This window comes from Ictalurus punctatus, chromosome 17 (assembly GCF_001660625.3).
Source record: "Ictalurus punctatus breed USDA103 chromosome 17, Coco_2.0, whole genome shotgun sequence".
In the NCBI taxonomy this organism is placed as follows: Eukaryota; Metazoa; Chordata; class Actinopteri; order Siluriformes; family Ictaluridae; genus Ictalurus; species Ictalurus punctatus.
The window spans coordinates 10,133,071-10,158,164 of record NC_030432.2 but is presented as its reverse complement, the minus strand read 5'-3'; the positions used below and the strand labels follow the sequence as shown (position 1 = coordinate 10,158,164).

Genomic DNA, 25,094 nt, shown 5'->3' with positions numbered 1-25,094 from the left:
GCACTACTGTCAAAGCTGCGGTGCTAAATTAAATCAACACCCTCTGACCTATAAATGTGGTGAATGTTCGACTTTATGCACATGCTGTGGTGTGAAATATGCAAGAGTGTAGGAACAGGTTCAGAATTTTTAAACTATAACAATTTTGGAACTCGTCGTCCAACACGGTCATTTGTGCCAGGTACACAGCTTAATGAATGGCTGTGAGAAAATTTATTACAACATCAAACAAGAAAAGAGAGAAATCTTAGCAAGTGAATATATCTTGAACATGGGACAATTGATCCATTTATCTCTTTTTCAGATTACAGTAACACAAATGGTAATTGTTAAATTTTTATGTGTACTCATTTTGAAATTATCTTGTCCTATTGGCAGATAATTTCAAACACTCAAACAAAGCTCCTCCGTTTTAGAGGGTTCGAATCCCACTACCACCCTGTGTGTGGTGTTTGCATGTTCTCCCTGTGCTTTTTTGGGGGGGTTCTTCTGGATACTAGGTAGTGGGTACTCTGGTTTCCTCGGTCCAAAGACATGGTATCTCCAAATTGTCCATAGTGTGTGATTGTGTGAGTGATCGTGCCCTGTGATGGGTTGGCACCCTGTCCAGGATGTCCCCTGCCTCATGCCCAGAATTCCGTGGGATAGGCTCCAGGCTCGCCTGCGACCCTGTGTAGGATAAGTGGTATGGAAAATGGATGGATGGATTGATTGATGATTCCATGTCAACCATTAGTGTGAAAGTCTTTACAAAACACCGCATTCACTCATCTGCTTATGTCAGCTCACCCTCACACATACACACATTATTGTGAGAGACATGGTATCCCAGTTACCCAACGGTTAACAATGTTGAAAGGATCACTAGCATGAACAACAAGCAGTGCATTAAATACAATTATGATGTCATTAAAATGAATATCGGTTGGTGGTGATAACGCAGAGCAACACCAACTCCATGCCCTCATGATGCCTTCCTCACACTTCCTCTACAAACACATACAGACACACATCATCTACAGGGACTGGCAACAATTGAACTGCAGAGACAAGCTCATTAGCTGGTCACCTGAGCACTAAAGATAATAAACCCGCTAGGCCACGACTCCTCCCTCTCTTTCTTTCTCTTTTTGCACAGCCTTCCTCTTTTTCTGTCGCTTAAAGATAGGACTTCCTGGTTCATTTCCCAGACACTAACAACACGTCACTGTTACTATGGTGACCCAAGATTATGGCCAGCCTTGTCTCTGTCTGTTGTCGCTCTGTTTCTCTGTTCCACCATCTCCCTTCTCATTATGCTTCACCAGTATGGGGCAGAGGAGGACAGAGATTCTATTTCTATCTCTCTCTCTTTACTTTGACTGACAATCCCCCCAACCCAGGTTACAGCGAGGCATGACTAATCAAGCCCTGAGCTGAATGCCTTGTTGTGTTTTTTCCCCTTCCACCTTCCAGCAGCATTAAGGATTTACACAAAGCAGCTTATAAGGATGTATCGCTTTTTTCCTTCTCTTAGGACTAGTCAAGGGCAAAGCAGAATATTTTTGTTCCCGTGCCCATCTTGAGCTCCCTCTTGACTGCCTGCCTCCAGAAGAGTTAAACTGCATATGCTTTAAAACATCGCATATACATTTCAGTATACACTAATGTAGAAAAACACACAAGCTTGAAAACATGTCATGAGCTGCGACACAGTATATGACTATATTTACACCTGGGGATGCAAACACGCATGTGTTTTCTGGTCTGTAACTTCGGTGAAGCGGATAGTCATATATTTGTCATTTGCTATATTTTCCCACATTCCGATGTTTGACGTGAACATAAATGCTATCTGCATGATTTTATGTATTGCGCTGCTGCCACATCATTGGCTGACTGCATAAGTATACGACTGAGCTTGGGTACAGATGTTCCTATTAAACTGGGCATAGAAATATGATTGTGGAAACTACTTATTAAATCGCAAACAACCAGCTCATATATTTGTGATTAGGTGATTATGTAATAATTGTTATAGGTCTATGTCACAGCAGTATAGAGAACTATCCTTTATATTATTGTAATATTTGTGTATTTGTTAATTGAATTGATATAAAATTGTCAGCCACAATAATGTGGAATAAAGTGTAATAAAAAAAGGCAAATAGCTCCAATAAATAGACATGATGTACTTAATATTTAAATAGCAAAATTTTAATCATAAAATAATCTCTGCTGTGATCATAAGGGCATTATCTGTTAATAATCAAAAGGATTATTTATTTAAAAATATATATATAATCTTTTATTTATCAATTTAATTAAAATCAAACATAATAATAAAAAAAAAACCTCTTGGTTCCAGTGAACCAGTCCCCCTGTTTCTCCCACATTTTAACACGCTTTAATCAGAAATGAGACATCATTAACTGAACAGCACCTAAACCAGTAGCAAGTCCAGTCTATCAAGATTTAGATGCATTCATAATCACGTTCATATATTCAAACAAATATCACATTTGGTGTCTCAGTGTCTTCCATGGCAGCTTGCTTCCTCTGTATCTTGTTCCTATGTCACAGCCTCTTGGAGGTCCCCACCCCCTCTGGGTTCGGATGCCCCCATTGTTTGCCTGTCTGGAATGTAGCTCCTGGCAGGAGGAACTTGAATGAAGGATACCCAACCCCCTATCGTCCTTCACCCTAGTGGCCTCCCAAAGCTCCCCCCTAGTTTTATTAAAGCAGCACTCCTATGGTCCAGAAAACAGCATTATTCATTACCCTGTCCAGTATGTAACAATCTTGTCTCCTAAGACCTAGCAGAAATCTGACTACTGGGAAAAAGACTGGTCATCTGATTGGGTCTTACACCTAAATTGGATGAAAGGCCTAGTAGAGAAAGGGGAGTAGAGAATAGGCTGATGGCTCACATCCAATCCTGTGGTCAAGGCACCTCTCAGATTACACAGTATTCCATTGCCAGATCAGTTAAATGGGGCTTAGTCTTAATCGATACACTTCGACAGTGAGGAGCATTATCTAATGCATTGGCCATGTGAGTAAGGGAAGGCATGTATAAATCCTCAAAGCAAAGGGCCTACTAAGGTACTTTACTTAATTTATTTATTATGCATTAGAGTATAAAACTGGTCGTCAATCGTGGCTCATAAAAAAAAAAAATAATTAAAAAAAAGTCATTAGTTAAATAGCCTGTGTTGGGGTAGGGCTGGGGATTGACTGTTCACGAGAGTAAAGACACGAATTGTCCACGGTACCTGCTTCAGATCTGGTATTCAGAAGAGACAGTATACTTTCACGGTAAATATAATACAGCAGCTTTGTAAAGATGAATGAACAACTCCCTCTCTTTAGTCATTCAATACTTTCTACAGATGCAGCACTTTTCCTGTGGTAGGGACTGGACTGCATGTCTCTGGGTGAGTGAGTGGAAAAGAGAGCAAATAACCGATTGATGGAGAGTTGGAAATAGACAAGAGGAAAGAACCAGTGGAAAAAGAACAGGGAGAAATGGGCATTAACCCGTAATTTCTGTTTGGGTTGAACTGAACCATTTTAAATATTTACAACAGTGAGATCTCCATGACCCCAGAGTAAAAAAAAAAAAAAAATTACAAAAAAGTGTTACCGATGCGACATCTTCAGAATAGAACAAAATGAATCAAGATAAAGGTAACATTGGGTATTTCAAATGTTACATTTGTACTATTATCAAATCAAAATGCAGCATGGGTTCATCCATAGCTATGGAAGGAAAGAACATGAGCATTAATGGAAAAAGTACACCCTGTGAAATGTGAAATATTTTTACATTGGAATATTCATAACATGCTTAGTAATTCTGGTGCTAATTTGTTGAAGGGTGCTGTAGTTTTGTTATTCTTCAGAGAAGTTAGGGGTTATCTGCCACACCATCATCACAGGGGATGATAGATGCTAATTGCTAATGCAGTTACAAAAGGTGTTTAATAGGGGGGGGAAATATAATCAATCTAATACATAAGTGATAACAGTCAGGTTTCACTGTTCTCTTTAAAAAAACAAACAAACAAAAAAAAACACAACAAAACAACGAGCAACAACTTCTCTTCTTAGGGTGTACTCACTAGGTGGTCTGTACCGTCCCAAAGTTGAGTTTGTTTGACTAGTGTGATCGCTCCGTAAAGTGAGCCCTCGAACCATGCCCAGACCCACTTGAAGAGGTGGGCTCGGGCACGGTTCAGTAGGGCTCGGGCATGGTACACATCGTATGTGATCGCTAACCGTGGTCGAGCACGGAACTTGAAACATGACGTCAATGATGCGACTGTTCTATTTAACAGAATGGTCCGTTTCTCACCTTATTGATTAACGGGAATTGTAGTCGGCGAGTAAAGCTGCAAATTCATGCCTCATCGTCAGCTGCCGCCGTATAATCTTCTAATACGTGCAACGTGATTAAGTGAAAATCGCTGCGCTGCAGAAGTGATAAATCTAGTGATAAATCTAGTAGGCATGTTACAGGGCTGTGTTTCACCGTGCCCCAGACGACTCCAAGCGACAAAGTAAGTAAAGTTACAACAATGGACTCCATTGCGCTGCACGAGAGCACTTTTCTTCCTGTATTCTTCAAAACAAAAAGTAGCATTGTAATGACGTAGACGTGCTCAGGCCTGGAACGTTAAGTGCAATATGAGGGCAGGCCAGCGGGGGAGTGGGGACAATCATGCTTGGGCACGGTACAAGGCAATTGGGCCTAGCGAGAGTACACCCTTAGTCTCCATTTTCTAGCAACGTTGAATGACACGTTAATAAGAAATTCAATGTAGAAGTAGCAGAGACGGCAAACACAAATGCAGTGCAGCTATATGATGCATTGAATCATTCTAGAGACATGGGTCAAAATGACAAGCATGATGGCACTGATGGCATTGTTCATGTGACAGCTAATGTTTTGGAACCTTTGTGTTTGAGGAGAACGTACAGATGAGGCGAGAGCTGGACAGACTAAAGGACAAGAGCACTGCTGCATCACTCTCTCTCGACAGAGATGAATTCCCCACTAGTGCCAACGTCAGCAAGTGGTCCAACGGCCTTGTGGGTAATGTAAGAAACCGTCAAAGTGAAAACAGATCAGCTAGTCCGTGAAAGATATTGAAACCAAAAAAGCCAACTCTAAATTTCACAAGAGAATCTCATTTGCACAAGAGAAGATCGTATTTCGATTATAAATATTGCTATGAAATGGTGGCTATTTCCTTTAAGTGCAAGCAGGTAAAGAGATATAAATAAAGAGAAAGATGAGTGGTCTGAGACAGAGAAGAGAAAGTAAGAGAAGTGACTAGCTGGAAGGAAAGGGAGAGGAGCACTAGTTATCTGGTGCGCTCTGATCAAGCCATATAGTGCTGACGAGACAGTGAACCAGCATTACTGCAGCACACTGAACTGTACCTCTCTGCAGAGCTCACACACCACCACCCCCCCTGAGCTCCACCCTGCGCCAGAAGAGTCAGAACCACACAGCACACACTCCTTCAATTTTACACAAAAGCAATCAAAATCTTTTTAATAAACTTGTAATGATTTTTCTAGAAAGATATTAGACATTTGCTGATGTGATATTTAGGTTTGATAATTGGGTCACAACAACAGGTTTCCTTGGTAACAATAATTCTCACATCAGAAAAGTGGAAGTCACACACACGTAGTCCACATGATGATCCAAGTACACAACCCGTGAAACTTCCAGGAGCTGGTGGAAAGTTCAACTACAGTGGTGGTTGAAAGTTTGTGAACCCTTTAGAATTTTCTATATTTCTGCATAAATCTGACCTAAACATCATCAGCCCTAAAAGTAGACAACAAGAACTCAATTAAATAAATGAGACAAAAATGATTCAATATTACATCTATGTGAGTGGCAAAAGTATGTGAACCTTTGCCTTCAGTATCTGGTGGGACCCCCTTGACATCATCTTGGAGGAATTTTAGCCCATTCCTCAGTACAGAATAGATTCAACTCTGGTGTTGGTGGGTTTCCTCAATGAACTGCTTGCTTCAGGTCCTTCCACAACATTTATATTAAGGTCAGAACTTTGACTTGGCCATTCTTTATTTTTATTATTCTTTTTTACAATTCTTGGTAGAATGATTTGTGTGTTTAGGGTCGTTTTCTTGCTGTATGAACCACTTTCTCTTGAGATTCAGTTCACAGACAGGTATCCTGACATTTTCCTTTAGAATTCACTGGTATTTAATTGTTCCATCAATGATGGCAAGCCATCCTGACCCAGATGCAGCAACACAGCCCCAAACAATGATAACTACCACCATCAAGTTTCACAGATGGAATATGTTGGAAGGCTTTCTCCAAACATAACCCTTCTCATTTAAACCAAAAAGTTCTATTTTGGTCTCATCGGTCCACAAAACATTTTTCCAATAGCCTTCTGGGCTTGTCGACATGAAAATCTGATGATGTTTTAGAATATTTACACAAAAATGTAGAAAATTCTATAGGGTTCACAAACTTTCAAACACCACTATATATATATATATATATATATATATATATATATATATATATATGACAACAGCACTGAGTGATATTTGACAGTGCATGAATACTTAGAGTCATTACCCTGCCAAGACGTCAGACATGAATATCTTAATGTGCCCTTAAGTTCCACTTGTGCCAATCTTAAATTGAAACTCCTCAACGTAAGCTGCATGCCTGTTATGCAAATCCAACCACTGCTGGACTTTTCACTGCACTACTAAAGCAAACTCAAGAAAATAAGAACACACAAAACGTGCTTATCTTAACTGTGCAGCTCACTTTATCTATGGATACATTTTTTTAATGTAGCTTCAATAAAAGCCGATCACAATAGACTGGATTTGTCCAGATTTCATGCAAACTGGTGAGACTAACAATGCAAACTATGCTGAGCCTGGACTGTTCTTGATAAATCAGCATTATATCACCAAACACTGACTACGTTTACATGGACAGCAATAATCTAATTATTGAGCTTATTCTGAATAAGACAATATTGTAATTAAGGTGTTTATATTAGTCATGATGAGAATATTCCTTTCATGTTCCCGTTTTACATGTTATAGAACATAGATCGATTAACGTCACGTCATTTCGTCCCCACGCCACACCGTCCAACGTTCCCTCCAGAATTTCACGCATCAACATACATTTTGTCTTCGTTATGGTACCATATACAGTTTTGGGTATTTTCATTTTTAATTTTACAAAAGCTTCAAGTGCTGTTAATTATTTGTGATGCTATACGTGCAAATAGACGACTGCTTGAAGCCGTGGGCTGCGTCCAAAACCGCGTACTTACCTACTATATAGGAGCTCATATACATGAATTTCGTAAGTACGAGGTTTCGGACGCAGCTGTGCTCTCTTGTTTGCCGTCAAACAGTTGACCACTGCTGTGTGTTTACATGTCCTGTCGCAAAATGCGGTGAAAACTTCCACATGATGTTAACAGTGTGATTAAGGTGTTTACATGTCTGTAATACACTTCGATAATGCGACTAAAACAGGAGTAATCTACACGTCTTAATTCGATTTGTCTTTACTTCGAGTATGACTTTAGTCGGATTAAGGTAATCAGAAATAGCTGTTTACATGCTAGTTTCTTAATCAGAGTACTGTCTTAATCGGGTTAAAATCGAATACTGTTGTCCATGTAAACGTACTCATTGCCTCAAAGCAGTGTGTAAAAACACAAAACAAAGCAAAGCAAAAGAGCTTCCAGTCACAACAAACATGACATGAGAAAGGTCATGTTTTTACAGGCAGTGTGCAAGCATCTTTTGAATAAAAGTATGAACAAATCAAGCCTCTGAAGTGGACCTTGCAGTGTAATTTATTTATTTATTTATTTTTACAAAAGAGCAATTTTTTTTTTTTGCATTATACAAGACCATTTAGTCACATTTAATTAAATGTAAACTAGAATAAAATAAGACCAAATCAAATCAATTATGAAGGTAGGTTCTGATACTTACCTTTTGTAGACTGGTTGGGTTGAGTTGGGTTTTGTCAATTATCTTTATTGCGACCTGAAAATAACATGTAAAGCTCATACGTGAATTTACATCTGCCTTGCATATAAAAAAAGTCACATTTCACACTGCTGTAAAATCTGCAGCAACTAAACACATCACATATTGCTGATGGCAGAATGCAAACATTGTCTGTCTTACTTAAATTTGTTATTTTTTTAAAGTGTAGATATTACAGTCTAATATACCACTGTCCTGGAGACCTGCTACACTGCATTATTTAAAGTCATGCTTTAAAATCTTCTAGTAAGTTATTTCCATATTTAACTGTTATATTTAACTACAAAGAGATTTGTATTCATAAAACGGACGAAATCATAATTCACAGCAAGTGATCAATGTGTATGGGTAGTATTTATTGATTTGTTTGGCTGTTTATTTATTTAATCATGCTTTTATTTGTGGCCAAAGTATCCTTTTGGTATTGACAATCATGATACCACACCTGGGTCTTCTCCAAACTGTTGGAAGCATGCACTTGTATAGGAGGTCTTTGTATAGTATGCTATAGCATTATGATTTCCCTTCACTGGGTAACTACGTGGCCCAAACATGTTCCAGCACAGCAATGCCCCTGTGCACAAAGCGAGGTCCATGAAGACATGGCTTGCCAATGTTGGAGTGGAAGAACTCTAGTGGCCTACACAGAGCCTTGATCTCAACCTCACTGAACACCTTTGGGACGAACAGGAATGGCGACTGCACCCCAGACCTCCTCTCCTCACCTGACATCAGTGCTCGACCTCACCAATGCTCTTGTGGTTGAATGGGCAAATCCCCACAGCCACGCTCCAATTAACTAGTGGAAAGCCTTCCCAGAAGAGTGGCGGTTATTATATCAGCAAAGTTATCGTTATAATTATTATAACTACATCTGAAATGAGATGTTCAAAAAGTAGCTTGCTGACTAGCTACTGGGCTTGTTCTTAAAGTGAAATTTATTACTAGAGAAGGGGATGAAGCTTTATGCAGACTTAGCGACGTTCCTCCTGGGACATGTAATGATCATAAATCGTCAAATGCAATAAATCAGTGCCTGCTGAGTACTGTATTTGGGTCGCGCATCAATGTTAGCATAACACTCTAGGTATTTACATACTTGTGGGGTAATGTTATCTTCCCTAATGCGGTACAACAAACATTAGGTACGTTTACCATCTATACCTAAACAATGAAGTAAGGCAGTGCCCTTAATAAATAAACAGCCTACCTTTTTGCTTGAAAAAGAGATGTCATGATAATCCTTGCTAGTGCTAACTCTAATTGAACTCTGTTGACGGCGGTAGATTACGGAGGCAGGGCTTTGTGTACATTGGCAAGAATGAGAGGCAGTCTCAAAAGGAAAAAAATATTGTTCCAGTGTTGCTGAACTTCACCTTGCCAACATTTCCACTAATCTTGACTAATACACTGTGGTCAAGGTGTGATTTTAAGGATATCCTTCTCCAAATTAAATTTAATTTATAAAGGAACTGAAAACAAGTTAAAGACCCAGGTGTGTAGGACAGAGCCCATTCAAGAAAGAATCTGGACACCCCTGTTATACACTCACCGTCCACTTTTACAGGAACACTTGTACACCTGCCCATGTATGCATTTATCTAAATCAGCCAATCATGTGGTAGTGGCACAATGCATAAAATCATGCAGATACAGGTCAAGAGATTCAGTTAATGTTCACATTAAACATCAGAATGGGGAAAAATGTGACTTTAACCGTGGTATGGTTGTTGGTATCAGATGGGCTGCTTTGAGTATTTCATAAAACTGCCGATCTTCTGGGATTTTCACACAACAGTCTCTAGAGTTTACACAATTGTGCAAAAAAATAAAAAATTGTGTGCAGAGGGTCTGCGGGCTGAAACACCTTGTTGTTGAGTGAGATCAGAGGAGAATGATCAGACTGGTCTGAGCTGACAGGAAGTCTATAGTAACTCAACCAAGCAATCTTTACAACCATGGTGAGCAGAAAAGCATCTCAGCAGGCGCAAAACATCAAACCTTGAGGTGGATGCGCTACTACACCGGAAGACCACATAGGGCTCCACTCCTGTCAGCCAAGAACAGGAATCTTAGGCTATCATGGGGCATAGACTCAGCCAAACTGGACAGCTGAAGACAGGAAAAAGACCAGGTAATTTTTCTCCCTCATTTTCAGTTTGGGCAAGTTTCCACCCCATGATACCCTCAGAATCATGTTCTTGGCTGACAGGAGTGGAACCTGATGTGGTCTTCTAGTGTAGTAGTCCATCCACCTCAAGGTTTGAAGTTTCACGCATGCTGAGATGCTTTTCTGCTCACCAAGGTTATAAATTGTGCTTATTACAGTTACTATACCCTTACCGGCAGCTTGAACAAATCTGGCCATTTTTCCATTCTGATCCTTGATGTGAACATTAACTGAAGCTCTTGACCGGGATCTACATGATTTTATGCATTGTTCTGCTGCCACATGACTGGCTGTTTGGATACCTGCATAAATGAGCAGGTGTAAAGGTTTTCCTATTGAAGTGGACACTGAGTGTAGATCTACCAAATGTAAGACTGAACATACAGACTCTAGAACATTACCTCTCTGCCAGTCAGGATGTGGCGTGCCAGCTTCACTTTCGCAAAGTTGCCCTTGCCGATGGTTTTGAGTAGCCGGTAGTTGCCGATGTGAGGATGCTCGTCTGAGAGGGAAGCGATGGAGTTGCGGCAGCGAGCTCCCAGTGAGCGATTCGACCAGGCTGAGCCCTTGTCCGAGCGGCTGGCAGAGAGTGAAGCATGCTACAGAAGAAGCAAAACAAAAAAAACAAAAAAAAAAAAAAAAAAAAAAAACCGTACAATCACAAAATTGTTATATTGCTATACTAATTAGCCCTGCATGGAATTGAGCAGGGAGTGAAGTGCTGGAATACCCTCTGTGATTGGACTATGAACTATATTTTGCCTTGGTAAAACATGAGAATATTAGACATCTGAAAAGCACTTTCCATAGTGTGTAAATGATCTCTCGAGTTGCCAAGTTGCTGATAGGCCTGAGGTGCGAGGTTCAGTGAAACATCTTGGTGCCTGTTGTGCCAGCTGAGATCTAATCTACTCTGGAATGTGCTACGCCATTAAACCGTCTTTGCACTTTGATGCTAAGTGACACCGCAGCATTCTTTCCACCATGGAGAATCTCTGTAGGTTCATCTCCCATATGAACATACAGTAAATATATTATTAAGATGATGCATGCTTTAATTTTGTCACAGCCTATTATGCATTATACTTGCAGCATAGTATATAACCACTAATAATATACATCTCAGCATGTAGTCAGCGCCAGAATTATTGACACCTTTCTGAAAATGAGCGAAAAAAAAAGTATGAATAAAATAAACATGCATGGTACACATGTATCTAGTAATAGTTTAAGTTTTGTACACCTTTATATCAACACACTGAAGTTCTTCTCAAGAAGAGGTTCTTTTGTGCGACTCTTCTAAACACTTCTGAACCATTACAAAGCTGGTGTCTAATAGAGTTTGCTTTCGCAAATCCATGAATCAAATAAAATGTGCAATTCTGAAACAAATTAATTGCTCTCACCGTTGGCAATTAGCATTTACTTTAAATATTCTCTACAGGTATCGATTTTGTGACACAATTTTGTTGTACGTAGATTTTCTACTTGTCTGTAATGTTTATCTTACACAAATGTCCTCTTATTTGCTGAAAGGGTGCCCGTGACGTTGAAAATGGCTGTAAATATCGTCTTCACCAATGTTATAAATAAAACCAGGAAACGCTGGGTAGAGGTGGATCCTACTTTAATACTTGAACACATTCCAAGGCTTCTTTTGCATAATATATGGTTCACAAATACCTGCAATAAAAAGCTTTAAGCCTAGGTTCATAATAGCAAGAGGCAAATTGACGGGCAACTATTCATTTTCACGCACACGCACAATAGAGAGCCGTGATTTCAGCGACAGCAGTAAGCAGCAAAGCAAACGTGCATTTTCTCAAATCTACGCAAATTAGGTATGACTCAGTATAGCAACAAACGAACAACTGGCTCGAATGGTTCCTGGGACCAACCAAAAGGCTCGTGTGCGCTGACATTTCTTCAGTTCCCCACTCACTTTAGTTCCTACCTGCAATTAGTTCCCATGCACACAAACATAAGACAAACATCTAACTGTGATTTCATCTTATACGGTCATAAAAATTCTCATTAACTAAATATCTGCCAACGATGCTTATACAAAGTCCAGCACATAACATACAAATCAAACATTTTTTTACCCTAATTAGTGCATTACTTAATTTGTGTTTAATTAACAAGCTTTACCTACCACCATTGCTCATAAAAAAATAAACAAAAACAAAACACTGGACAGTATGCTCACAAACAACAGTAACAAGTCACTACACACTCACAAGAGACAAACTACAAGTTACACGAACGACAGAGGGTTCACAGGTATCCCCACATGAGAATATCTAAAACCAATTCCAATAGAGTGCCGTAAAAATGAGTCTTAAAACCCAGAACTGGCTTTAGCATTTTAGCACTTCCGGTTCAATCGTCCCGAAGTCAATGGGTTTTGGGTTAAATGCCTGAAGTAAGGTCTATGGTTAACACAAGCTCAAGATATTTTCACGTTTTATTCTAGGACATAAAATACACCCCACCCGTGATTGTGTTAAGCTTTTACATGTCTTAAAAATCGTGGTTGCTAACAAGTGGCTAAATGGGATTACAGAGGTTGTCGGGGACATTAATCATCATCACGTCTACAGGAAAGCTATTCCGTCTCAAACTTTCCAACTTGTAGATTTATCAATTTATAATATTTTCTAATAGTAGAGTTTTTTTTCTAATTGTAGTGCTATAAAGCTTAGTGGAGGTGACGCTGAACTCGTGCGACCTTGGTGTATTTCATTTATATCCTAACTTTAGCTTTTTACTTCTGCCGATTGTATTTAGGCTTCAAAATTCATAAAAGTTGTGTTCATTTGTGAAGATCATCTTGATGAACAAAACGTGTAAGAAACATAAATTTTTGCTGGTCACAGTGATTTAGTGTCTGCAATAATCCAAAAGCCAGTGGAAAAACCCTGTTGGCTTTTTGTCGTTGGGAACCGGGGGGACGCCAACTTCCGTGTTGGCCTACAAAAACACGTCATTTTTTTTTTGCAGCATTATGGCCAAATCACTGTGAAAATGGATTCAACTCTTCCGCTGCCAACTAGGCAAGGTCCCTCACTATGTGGGACTTCCTGTCCCCCAGGCAGAGGATCACCTCCAGTCCTGTACTGATCTTTATTAAATAGGAAGGCCAAGCCTTCACAATTCTACATGCTTTCACAGGTTTAAACATGTTTCACACTCAAACTGTACCTCTTCCTTCACACTGTTTAGCTCATGCTTGTATGTTTTTTTTTACATTTCTACCCAGTACTGCTATCGAGCGTCCTTTCCACCATTCCACCCCCTTTTATTTTCCCTTTCAAGAAGGGCACATCGATTCTCCCACAGCCTGCCTATTTGATTGACACACCAATTTATTCAGTGCAGGGGTAGGGCAACGGACTGGGGGGGGTCGAGACCAACGGCAGGCACAGCTCCATTTGTAGAAAGGCAAATTGGGAGGAGGGGAAAGAGTCTCCTCACCCAAAGCCACACCTTGCTAATAACAAGAGGATGCAAAGATGACAGTGCATTTCAATTCTTTATCACACTCAGAAAGATTGAGCTGGGAATAATCCGATCTACAAAGCAAGGAGGAACAACCATAAAAACAAACAACAACCAGTTTTCTGCTGCTAGAACAGTTCAATGTGGTATAAACCCGAACACAAACAAGAAGATATGCATCTTTAAATGGAAAAGATGTCTGCTGATTGTGTGGGAACAAAAGGCATATTAGGTGGAGCAGATGTGACGTTAACCCCCATATAAAGTTTCTTTATTCTCTGCCTTTTCTAAATAATTAACTCTAAATCTTTCCAAGATAATTTGTCACATAAAAGCCTTTAAAGCTTTTCAACATCCTGATTTAAAAATGTCATTAACTTCATATAATCCTTATTTGTTTTCTGCCTCTTGGACATCTTTCGGTTGAACGTCATCGTGCTCCAAACCACATCAATCTTTTCTCGCCACAAATGACGCTCGACTGTGCTCTTCTGGTGCTTCAGTCCACGCCCTGATGTTGGACAATAGACCTCTGCTTTGAGCATCATCCTGTGTGGGGTAGGACATGAGGACCTATGAGGGTGTCAGGACAGGTCAGGGTTTGCTCTGCCAACCACACATCCTGCATCTCGGCCACTTCAGTCATTCCTTCTCCCTGCACTCTTTCCATTTCATGTCCTGTTTTTCATGCTGGCTTTACATTTAACACTTGCACAGGGCAGTTCCTCATTTTCAATGCTTCGAGCTTCATTTCTCTGAAAGTGATGACTTGACAACTCTCACAAGCGAGGCTACAGGATGTCATGTCATATGGGTGCTACATAATAATCTGTTTCACACATTCACAGTTATACTTTCTAAATTTCACATTCGCACATGGCTATAGCAAGTTCTCAGAGTTGCTCTTCATTTTGTGTGAATAATTTAAGCCCTTAGCATGGTGAAACGTTTCCTCTGTTTATATAAAACTTCAATCTGTATCTGTTTAGAAGCTCAGGGGTTCTCAATTTTTTTTGTATATAGTATAAAAATAAATTCCACAGACCAACCTCACCTCAGTACAGATATATTTCACGATATTATTTCAAATGTGTACAATGATGGACAAACTATTTATTGGAGCTTCATTCTTGAACTTTCCTCCAACAGAACATGATGAATTCAAGTTGACATTATTCATATTCCTACTTGTAGGGATGTGCGATATGGACTTAAAACAATATCACGATATTTTCTGGTATTTACTGTGATAACGATATCAGTGACGATATAAATATAGTACCGTTCACCACTGTTTTTGGCTACAAGTGATAGGTGTGATCTTGAGAACCTCAGAAACACAAACATTGATCTAAGAGTAAAACTGATTTTCTGTAACCGAATCAGTTCCAGATTGTAGAAGTAGCTCCTGGTTTAGCGATAAACTCCTCCTCAGCATCTCGTCTGCCTTCCGCTGTACTTGACTTTGCTCTGCACGTGAGCTGTGAACGGGTCTCAGACCGTCGCACACAAATACCTCATCATCTAGGCTTTATCGTTATTATCACGGGAAGATTGGTTCTTATTGTGGGGAGAATTTCTACTAATCACAAACGATATCACCCATCCCTACCTACTTGTCACCCTACAATAAATATAATATTGTTGATAATGGCGAGATTTTCACCACTTGACCCCCACCCAAAAGCAAACTTACAGACCACCCGTCTACGCTTAACGGACTCCACTTTGAGAACCACTGTCTTAAATGACCCTTAACCCTCACAGTACACAGGCGTTCAATGGAAATTTGACTTATCCAACATTTTCCCATCAGTATTAACAAATTAATTATTTTATCGCCGCAAGTCTCATGAGTATCATGACTCTGTTTAATTCATGGTGAGCAAGGCGATGGGAAAGGGAACGGGTGTGAGACCACAGCTGGACAAACAATAGTAAAAAACACTGTACACAACGGCCACAATAAAACACTTATGAAAAACTGCTGAGCATCTACTTTCATTTGAGCCATGAACCACTACTGTAGAGTGTGACATCACCAATAAACTCAAAGGTGAAAACGAGCACCGCCAAAACAGGCAGAAATACCATTTTTTGGCTTCTGGTAAACAGAGTTAAAACCTGCAAAGCTAATGATGACTAAAATGCCCCGGTCTAAATGATGTGCAGAATGGTTTAATTTCCATCGCCAACATGGCAACACATCCCTGCAAAATAATACAAGGCTCTGACTGACTAACTGCCTGAAAGCCTGTGACAGAGCGCATTCAGATGGCTTGGGAAGTCTCACCTTGGCATGTGATCACAGAGCCAAACAAAAAGCCCCAGCTGAGACCCATCTGGTAAGTGTATGGCACACAGAGAACCCCATCCCCCAATCATTGCACTCCTAATACACAAAGGGACGCCACCCGCACCAGCGGTCAATCGCTACAATCAGCACAGCAAACAAAATCATGATACAATCCCTGAACAGGCAAAAGCAGCAAGTCACACTGTGTGCAGCCAGCTTTCTTTTTAAATCTATGCAAAGGTTTGTGGTTTGATAATACCAGTTTGTTGTTGTGTACTGGAAACAGCAAGGTATAACGTGCAGTGTGAAATAAAGCTGGTTCATCAGCTTGCTGCTGTTGCAACACATCAACACTAAGTGCAATAACAATTTTATTAACACGCTCCTGAAATTAACTGAATGCAGTACCGGGATACGGAAAACTACTCGTGTGGTGCGTTAATTATATCAGAACAAACACAACCAGCGGATGCATTTTCTACTGTTACGGAGTTAAGACGATTTACTTGTTTTTTCGTTTACTGACTACTAAACTCTACACAGCTCAAATAACTGCTGAAATATATAAAACATAACTGAAATACAACAGGTGACATAAAGAATCAAATACAACAGGACATTCTCTTACAGAAAAATACAGCAGTTCAGTACGATGCATTACTACCCTGAAATTGAATATTTTCCTATAAAAGCATGCCCTGAAGTGTTTTATTCCTCTTATAGCACAGCAATTTGCCAAAGCCTACAAAGATTTATTTATTTAAGAATGAAATGTCTCATGTACTTTTATCCATTTATAGTAACATTTAATGGTGGTGCGCAAAACCGCCATGTGCACAGTGCTGACACTGGAGACTCCTTCCAAAAACATGAAATAAACATCTCCTCACAAAAAACCTCACCATATTAACAATTCGGCATTAGTTTTTGTGGAGCATCCTCTATACAAGTCCCTGTGAACTAGGCTAGTTCTAACATAACACCTAACCAATCAGATTCGAGAATTCAAAAGCATCATGCTTTAATAACCAATAAACAATAACAATTGCTATAGAAAAAAAATGAAAATAAATAAAAGTACAATACTATTCTAATGTACATATTTGGTCATGTACAACTTTAAAACAAAAAAAAAAACAAAAAAAACAAAAACAAAAAAAAAACCCACAATGTGAGCTAGAAGAAAAAAACCAATCTATAAAACACGTTATGATAAATATTCGCAAATATTACTGTGGTCCATGACAAAACAGTTACAAATAGGTTGACAGATTAAAGCCTTGGAGAATAATAATTAAAAGATCATGATGCAGGGATTTTTTTTTTTAATATCATGAATTTTTTTTAATAAACTTCTTTATGATACACAAATTGATTTTTTAAGATGATTGTGAATAATCAATGTTAATGAGGCAGCTATACAACAATTGTGATTTGAACAGATTTTTGTCTTTATTTGGCTCTGCAATGACCTCTGTTTTAGAAGTGATAAAATCACTGGTTGACGAGTTGCTTATTATTTCAATGTCCTCATAACCAATCGCAGCTGTGGCTCAGGTGGTAGAGTGGGTTGTCCATTAATCGTAGGGTTGGCGGTTCGACTCCACATGCCGAAGTGGGCATGACACTGAGCCCCACATTGCGCCCGATGGCAAGCAAGGACTTTGCTACCATTGGTGTGCAAGTGTGTGAATGAGAACCAGTGTAAAGTTCTTTGCAGCCAAGAGCCACTAAAGTTAAAAAAGCGCTATATAAAAGTGCAGACCACTTACTATGATTTCAATCAATAAAACAAACAAGTGTTCAAATACCTAGAGTCTGAAATGTATACATTTTGTCAAGGGATTTCATGGCACCTCCTATTTACAGAATAGGGATCGCTCCCATTCAGTAGGTTTCAAGAAACATGTCTATAGTTTTCCCGCAGTCTGAACTCTGGGTTAGATTAGCTGTGGTATGCGACTAATGGCTGGTTGTCTGACTTTTTTCCCCCCAACGAACCCTGAGTGGACACAACATGTCCGGCCTCAACACCCTGAGGCTCGAATTCCCTGTTTGTCGTTAAGTTGAAAAACTAGGTCAGGATAAATCCCAGTAGACATCAGGGACCTGTACGCACACATAAAACTCACCACATAAAGACTCTGACTCAGTGCTGGTCATGGCGCTGCTGATTATTCACAACACTTTAACTCTCCTGTGTGTTCTATTTCTCTCTGATTATTAAGAGTATGCACAGGCAATTTAAACAGATCATCAATACGAGTGTGTGAAATTAACTATGGGGAAATACAGGAAATAGATTTTTTATCCAACCATAGATTTCTTTTGGAATGGCCAACAGTACATCCTGTGCGATGCATATTTACAATTCAAATCTTGTGGACGAGAGCTCGTTGAGACTGCACTCGTTTGACACTGTGGACATCATGTAGTACAAGTATCTTTGTCAGGGGGGAAAAATTACTGCAAAAATGTTCGAAATGCTTCCTATTGCCACAAAGCCACACGTACAGTAATGAGAAGTGGTATTACACAACTGCTGACTGACTTCTCTATAACACTGATACCATCACTGGTTGGCCGAGAAGACAAACTAGACTTAAACTAAGCTTCATGTACAATCGCATGAACAGAGTCTGATGACAAGTAGAGCGACAAAGAAAAAAAAAACGTTTGTTTTTAAGCAAGTAAATGGTCATAAAATGGCAGCTATTGTTACCAAGCACAAACTGTTTTTATTTCAACAGATAAGCCAGACAGCACAAGGCAAATGAGCGTGTAGTTTCAACTGCTGCATCACACTGTTCTTTGACGAAAGATAACTCGATCACCACCTGCCTGGCATGACGTGCGTAGAGTCACTGCTTTTGCTCTGTGGTCAGGCAAAAACATTGCATAATCTGTCAGACTGGTTTCCCTGCATTGATGTACTTCCTAGTGTGTTTGCTAATGCACCTTCAATTCCTCTGTCTCAGCCTCTGGTCACTTCTACTGCAATCTCCGGGGACTCTCAATACGATGGCACATGCTATTACTGCATGGGTACAGCTAAATGCTGAAAGCGAGATGTGGACTTTTTAAGTGTTTACCCATTCTGGATAATATATTGCTACTCTTAAAGTTTGAAGCACATCCAAGTAAAGTTTGAACAAACTACTTCTAAACCTGATGCCTTTCAGCAGAAATCCCAAGTGCTAGAAGAAGGATTTGATTGCGATCTTGTCTTCTGCGTCATTTTAATTACACATTTGTAAGACCATTGGGAGTTCTCAGTAATATATGGCAGCAAGTCACTTGGGTGGAGGAAGAGTCAGTAGGATTACTTAATGCTTTGTAAGCATAAAATTATAATACATTGGTTGCTATATTTAAACGAGTGCATTTAAGAACACAGATACCTGCTTCTGAAGCAGGAGTGTTAAACTCCAACCACAGTACTGCGCATGACTGGATCTGACACCCCATCTTATAAAAGGTCATTTAAGAAGATTAGTCTACAAGCAAACTCTCCATAACAAGATTAGGTGATTGGTTACACCAAACACCGCAAAGCATACATCTATGTTACATGAAATTCTAATATGAACTCTAAGGCAGTGGTCACCAAGCCTCTTCCTTGAGATCTACCTTTCTGCAGGTTTCATTTCCAACCAAAATCCAACACACCTGTTTTCGTTGATCAAGAACTTCTTAAGGCAATGATTAGATGGTCAGATGGGCACGATTATGGTTGGAGTTAAAGTCTTCAGGAAAGTATATCTCCAGGAACAGGGTTGCTGACCACTGATCTAAGGCAATTCTAAGGCAAAAGCATGGAGGCATCAACAGGAATATAAAAAGTGTGGAGAAGAAAAAGTACGGTATAATTACATACATTCTCCCAAAAGGTTTGTCACCAGTATAGCCGTGTGTTTTGGGTTGTGCCTTTTTTTTTCTTCTTTTTTTAAAAGATCTAATTAGTAAGTACGTTAAAAGGTATACTACATCCTCTTGTACCTAAAGTTGTGGAACCTGATCTTAATAGTGTGACCCTGGTGACCATCACTTTCACCCTGAAAGTTTCTAGGAACGTATCACTATGATCACTGTTCACTTTATTAGAAAGATCTGTATGCTCGTTCATTCACGTAATTGTCCAACCAACCAATTAAGTGACAGCAAAAAAAACGTAGCCTGGTCTTTTTCCAATCTTCAACTGTCCAGTTTCAGTAAGCCAGTACCCAGTGTAGCTTCAGATTCCCGTTCTTGGCTGACAGGACTGGAGTCTGATATGGTCTTCCGAGGTTATATCCCATTCTCCTCAATGTTCAACATTCTATGCTTTCTTAGATGCTTTTCTGCTCATCATGGTTGTAGAGAGTGCTTATTTGACCACTCTATTTAATTGTCGTGGCCCAAATCTGCAGTGGTTTGGAAAAATTGCAAGCTCCTCAGAATACTGCGGCGTTACCTTGCTTTTACGTTAATTTCCATGATCACAAAATGCCAAAATCCTAGAGGGACTAATAAACCATATGTATCTATGACAAGTTAGTTGTGTTTTTATATTACTTTCTTTTAACAAGAAGTTATCACATCCATGCAGGCCTTTCTAATATCTTGATAACCGATTCCCGCAAAAAAAAAACCCCCAAAACAAAACAATAAAAACCATCATAGAAACTCTAATGGTTTCCACTACAAATACCATTACAAACCATCAGCTAAACATTAAAACCATTACTACTACTACTACTATTATTGGTCCCTTAATAGTATCCACTAGATACAACATGCTACCAATAGAAGGCAACAAATTACCAGTAGAGAACCATTACAGTTTCCATTAAAAGCAATACGATTTCCATTTTAACAAACAAAACCTTTTAAAATGTTTCTATTGTTTTGGTTTTTTCCCCAGCAGGGACTGTGTAGGCATGGTTGATGTCCATGTCTAGACTTTCCACTTGGGTAGTACTAGTCTTTTCCATGAAGTATGTTGCCTATGAGGGGGTTCAAAGCTGGACTAACATCTGGACTAGCAGCTCAAAGCTAGACTAGCATTGGTGTAGCACTTTGCTGTTTTTGACTGTTGTACAAATCACATCAGCTAACACACACACCGTCCATTTCCGCGGTGTGTCGGGCCTGTAACTATCTGGGGACTTGCCTGACTGACCTAAATGTAAACTGTACATCATTTCCTCGTCCCATATTTATAGATAAACCATTAAATTCATCCACTGTTTTAAAGTAATACTTGCCCTTTAGCAAGCGGAAACTATTCATGCTATGCAGTCCTGTGGAGAAGACGACTACACTTACGTGGTCTGAATTCCTGTCGGTCTGCAGTGTTGCCCGAGAAGACATGGTCCCTGGGGTCCTTCAACTTCGACAACGACACTTTATTTATTCCCTCTGTGGATAAAATGGAGCCTGGCAAAGAAAATCCGCCGTCATTTGGCCAGCTGCATCTCCGCTCCCTGTTCTTCTTTAGGCGAAATCAATCAAAAGCCCAGTGCCCCAACCCAACCAGACTGGGCTTGGCTCTCTTCTGCTACAAAAAACACGATTTTATTTAATTATTTTTGGTCAAATAATCCACATGTTCACTTGCTTACGGCGTTAACCCCGCACACAGTGCTGGATAAAAGGAAATAAATAAATAAATAATACGCCCGAGACGAAAGTTTTGCCCTATGTGGCCCTGGTGTCTGCATCAGTCTGACTGGAGAGGCTGGTTTTCTGTAGAGAAATGATGAAATGTCCCGAGCAGTGTTTCCATTCTCATTAAACCTCACTGCTTCCCATTACAAAAGAGCTGTACACTCTTAGCCCTGTTCCTCTTTTAAAGCTCCCACTACAACAAGCACACAAAAATACCTAAAAATCCGCCTCTGTCTGGTTTTAGTCACAGACGAGTGTCTTTTAGCTGAAGTAATCCTCTCCATGTAAACATACTGCCCTTCAAAGAAGCTCCCTCTGTGTACATTTCCAGGAAGATAAATTAATCAATTTATAAAAAATAAAAAATCCAGAAAGAGCAGTGTACAGACGGAACCCAGACTGATGCCTTTCACCCTTTCAATCCCTCGCGGTCTTGCATTAGATGTAAGCGTAAAGATTTCAAACAAAGGCGACAAAAAGAAGGAAGGAAAGAAAGTATACAGGAGAGGTATATCCTTCACAACATCCCTCCTTTCTCAGAGAAGAGAAAAACGAGGCAGCTGCTCTTACAATCTTCCTCCTCAAAAAAGCAGCGTGTCACACACACCAGCATCGAGGAAGGACGTCAGGACGGAGAGTGGGGCTGGGCTGGGCTGCGGTTATACACACACACACACACACACACACACACACACACACAGCTTCTTAAAGAGACAATTCGCCCTTTCATTCACACAGCACAAGCCCGAGTAGGCCGCTACATAAACGCGACTAGCAATAAAGTACCCCTGGACATGTCTTCTTACATGTTTACAGTGGCCAGGAAATGATTTTTTAAAAAAACATCTCTACACGTTTGCCCTCTTTTAACATACCCGGATTTAAGATTTATACGAGTACTCAATTCGGAAACGCCCCCCACAGTCCTCCTGCCATCACAGATAACTAGCCAGCCATAACTAACTTAGCTAAACTACCACTCATTTGTCACTGAGAGTTGAAGAGTTGAGAGCGATTTCATTATCCGAGTAGTCGTAGTCATAAGTTATATTCTTTTAACAGCAAGGTGTTTAACAGTGAGTCAAGCCGGTCAAAGCACACGTTACAATCAAAATTAATTTAAAAAATGGCTGAGTTAGCTTGCTAGCTTAGTATGCAAGGTCTGTGACTAATGGGTATCAATGCAATGTCACCTATTTAGTAAAATCACACTATATAGACAAATGTTTGTAGACACCTGACCATCACACCCGTATGTGCTTGCGGAACATCCCATTCCAGATCTAGTCCTCACTTTTGCTGTTATAATAACCACCACACACCTTGGAAGGTTTTCCAGTAGATTTTGGTGCGTGGCTGTGTGGATTTACTCATTCAAACACAAAAGCATCATGGCGCTTTTCCACTGATTTTTGACTCGACTCACCTCTGCTCGCTTTTTGGGGGCGTTCTACTGTGGATAGTACCTGGGACTTTTTTTAGTACCATTCCCATGCGAACCAAGCCGATACTACATGAAGATGGCACCCACGTTGAGGCGGCACAAAAGTGCAGTGGAAAAGGAAGCTCAGAAATGTAAAGCGCGTCCAGTCGAGATGAACCGTACTGTGCAGTGGAAAAGTTGCTTTACATGGACAGCAGTAATCTTATTATTGACCTTACTCTGAGTAAGACAATATTGTGATTAATGTGTTTATATGAGTCGTGTTTAGAATGCTCCTTTCATGTTCCCGTTTTACATGTTCTAGAACATAATTAGATTAACAGCACACGTCATTACGTCACCGCGCCACGCCGTCCGACGTCCCTCCAGAATTTCACGTATCAACATACAGTTCGTCTTCGTTATGGTACCGTATACAGCTTTGGGTGTTTTTATCATTATTATTTTTCTTTTTTTTACACAAACGCGTTAATTATTTGTCACGCTGTACGTGCTAATAGACAACTGCTTGAAGCCATGGGCTGCGTCCGAAACCGCGTACTTACCGGCTATATAATAGCCGAGATACATGTATTTCTCCTAGTAGGCAAGTATGCGGTTTCGGATACAGCCGTGCTCTCTTGTTTGCCGTAAACGGTTGAGCACTGCCGTGTGTGATCGTGTCCTGTCGCAAAATGCGGTGAAAACTCTCACACGACGTTAATAATGTGATTAAGGTGTTTACATATCTGTAATACACGTCAATAATGCGACTAAAACAGGAGTACTCCACATGTCTTAATTCGATTTGTGTTTACTTTGAGTATGTCCTTAATCGGATTAAGGTAATTAAAAATTGCTGTTTACATGGTAGTTTCTTAATCAAAGTATTGTCTTAATCGGGTTAAGAGTGGATTATTGTTGTCCATGTAAACGCACTGACTACTGATAATGTGCGAGGAGGCCGGAGGGCAGTTGGCCCTCCAGTTCATCCCAAAAGTGTTCGGTGGGGTTGACATCAGAGCCATGTGCAGGCCATTCGAGTTGACTCCTTCTGAATGTAGTCAGTGAAATGTATGCATCCCAGGATTTAATGAACTCCAAACTTGTATAGGCACTGCATTTATGGTTGTGTGAAGTACTCATAAATATTGAAACAGGCATAAAATGTTATTTTATACACTATGAAAGCAATTGTACTTTGGCCTTGTTTAGTTACACTGAATAGTAAAATCAGCTCCTCCCTATAGGCCACTATTCTTGTCTAACCATTACCTCTGTATTTCACTGATGAATGCACATCAGAACGATTGAAAAGTCATTCAATTCACATAATTAATTATGTTTTTTCTGTTTGTTAATCACCTATGAAAAAAGATTCACACTGTATAATGTAGACTTTACAATTTCATTGATTATATCTTGACATTTCGGATTACACACAGGCTGAAGACAGGAGGTAGAAGTTTGGGGATATCCTTAGGTTAAAAACAAAAAGGAAAAAAAACCCAACCTGTCCTAATGCTTTGGCAGGGTATAAAATATCCCAAAGGTCAGCTTCACAGAGTGGAACCTTCCACATCACAATGGGAGTGTTGGTAATAGGCCTTGTTTGAATCTGTAAAAAAAAAATTCATGGTCACATGCACAGATGTTAGTGTTACACAGTGACAGCAAGCTAAAAAATAATGTGTTAGTGCTGATCAGAGGAAAACATTTTATAGTAAGCTTTATGGCTTTGCACAGTTTTCCCAGCACTAAAACTCAGCTGATTTAACCAAGGAGGGGCTGCAGAATTAGCTAATGAAGTAAACCTAGTTATTTTAAGCAGGGAAACACCAGTGCAATTGCCCTTTTGGATATACAGATTAAACTGTATCAAGTAAAATTGCAACACATTCTACTATGGAGTTAGTCAGCATTTGGTGATGTCTGTGGATTGCAGGCCAATATGTTCATAATGTGTTTTTACATTTTCTTTACTA

At 39.8% G+C, this 25,094-nt stretch overlaps 1 protein-coding gene across 7 annotated transcripts in view; it reads right to left on the bottom strand.

Annotated features, from left to right (window-relative positions):
• Nucleotides 1-23,543, bottom strand: part of mark4b (MAP/microtubule affinity-regulating kinase 4b) — a 44,617-nt gene extending 21,074 nt beyond the window's left edge. Inside the window, exons 1-4 of one of the 7 annotated variants that reach the window (XM_053687387.1) lie at nt 23,113-23,543; nt 21,345-21,576; nt 10,642-10,839; nt 8,014-8,067 (exon numbers count right to left, since the gene is read on the bottom strand). In XM_053687387.1, the coding sequence (XP_053543362.1) occupies nt 8,014-8,067; nt 10,642-10,839; nt 21,345-21,389 (297 nt within the window). In that variant the 5' untranslated portion in view covers nt 21,390-21,576; nt 23,113-23,543. Of the gene's footprint in view, nt 1-8,013; nt 8,068-10,641; nt 10,840-21,344; nt 22,342-23,112 lie in introns of those variants that run through there. The other 6 variants (XM_053687388.1, XM_053687386.1, XM_053687384.1 and 3 more) reach the window with 6 other exon arrangements.
• Nucleotides 23,544-25,094: the final 1,551 nt, after the last annotated feature.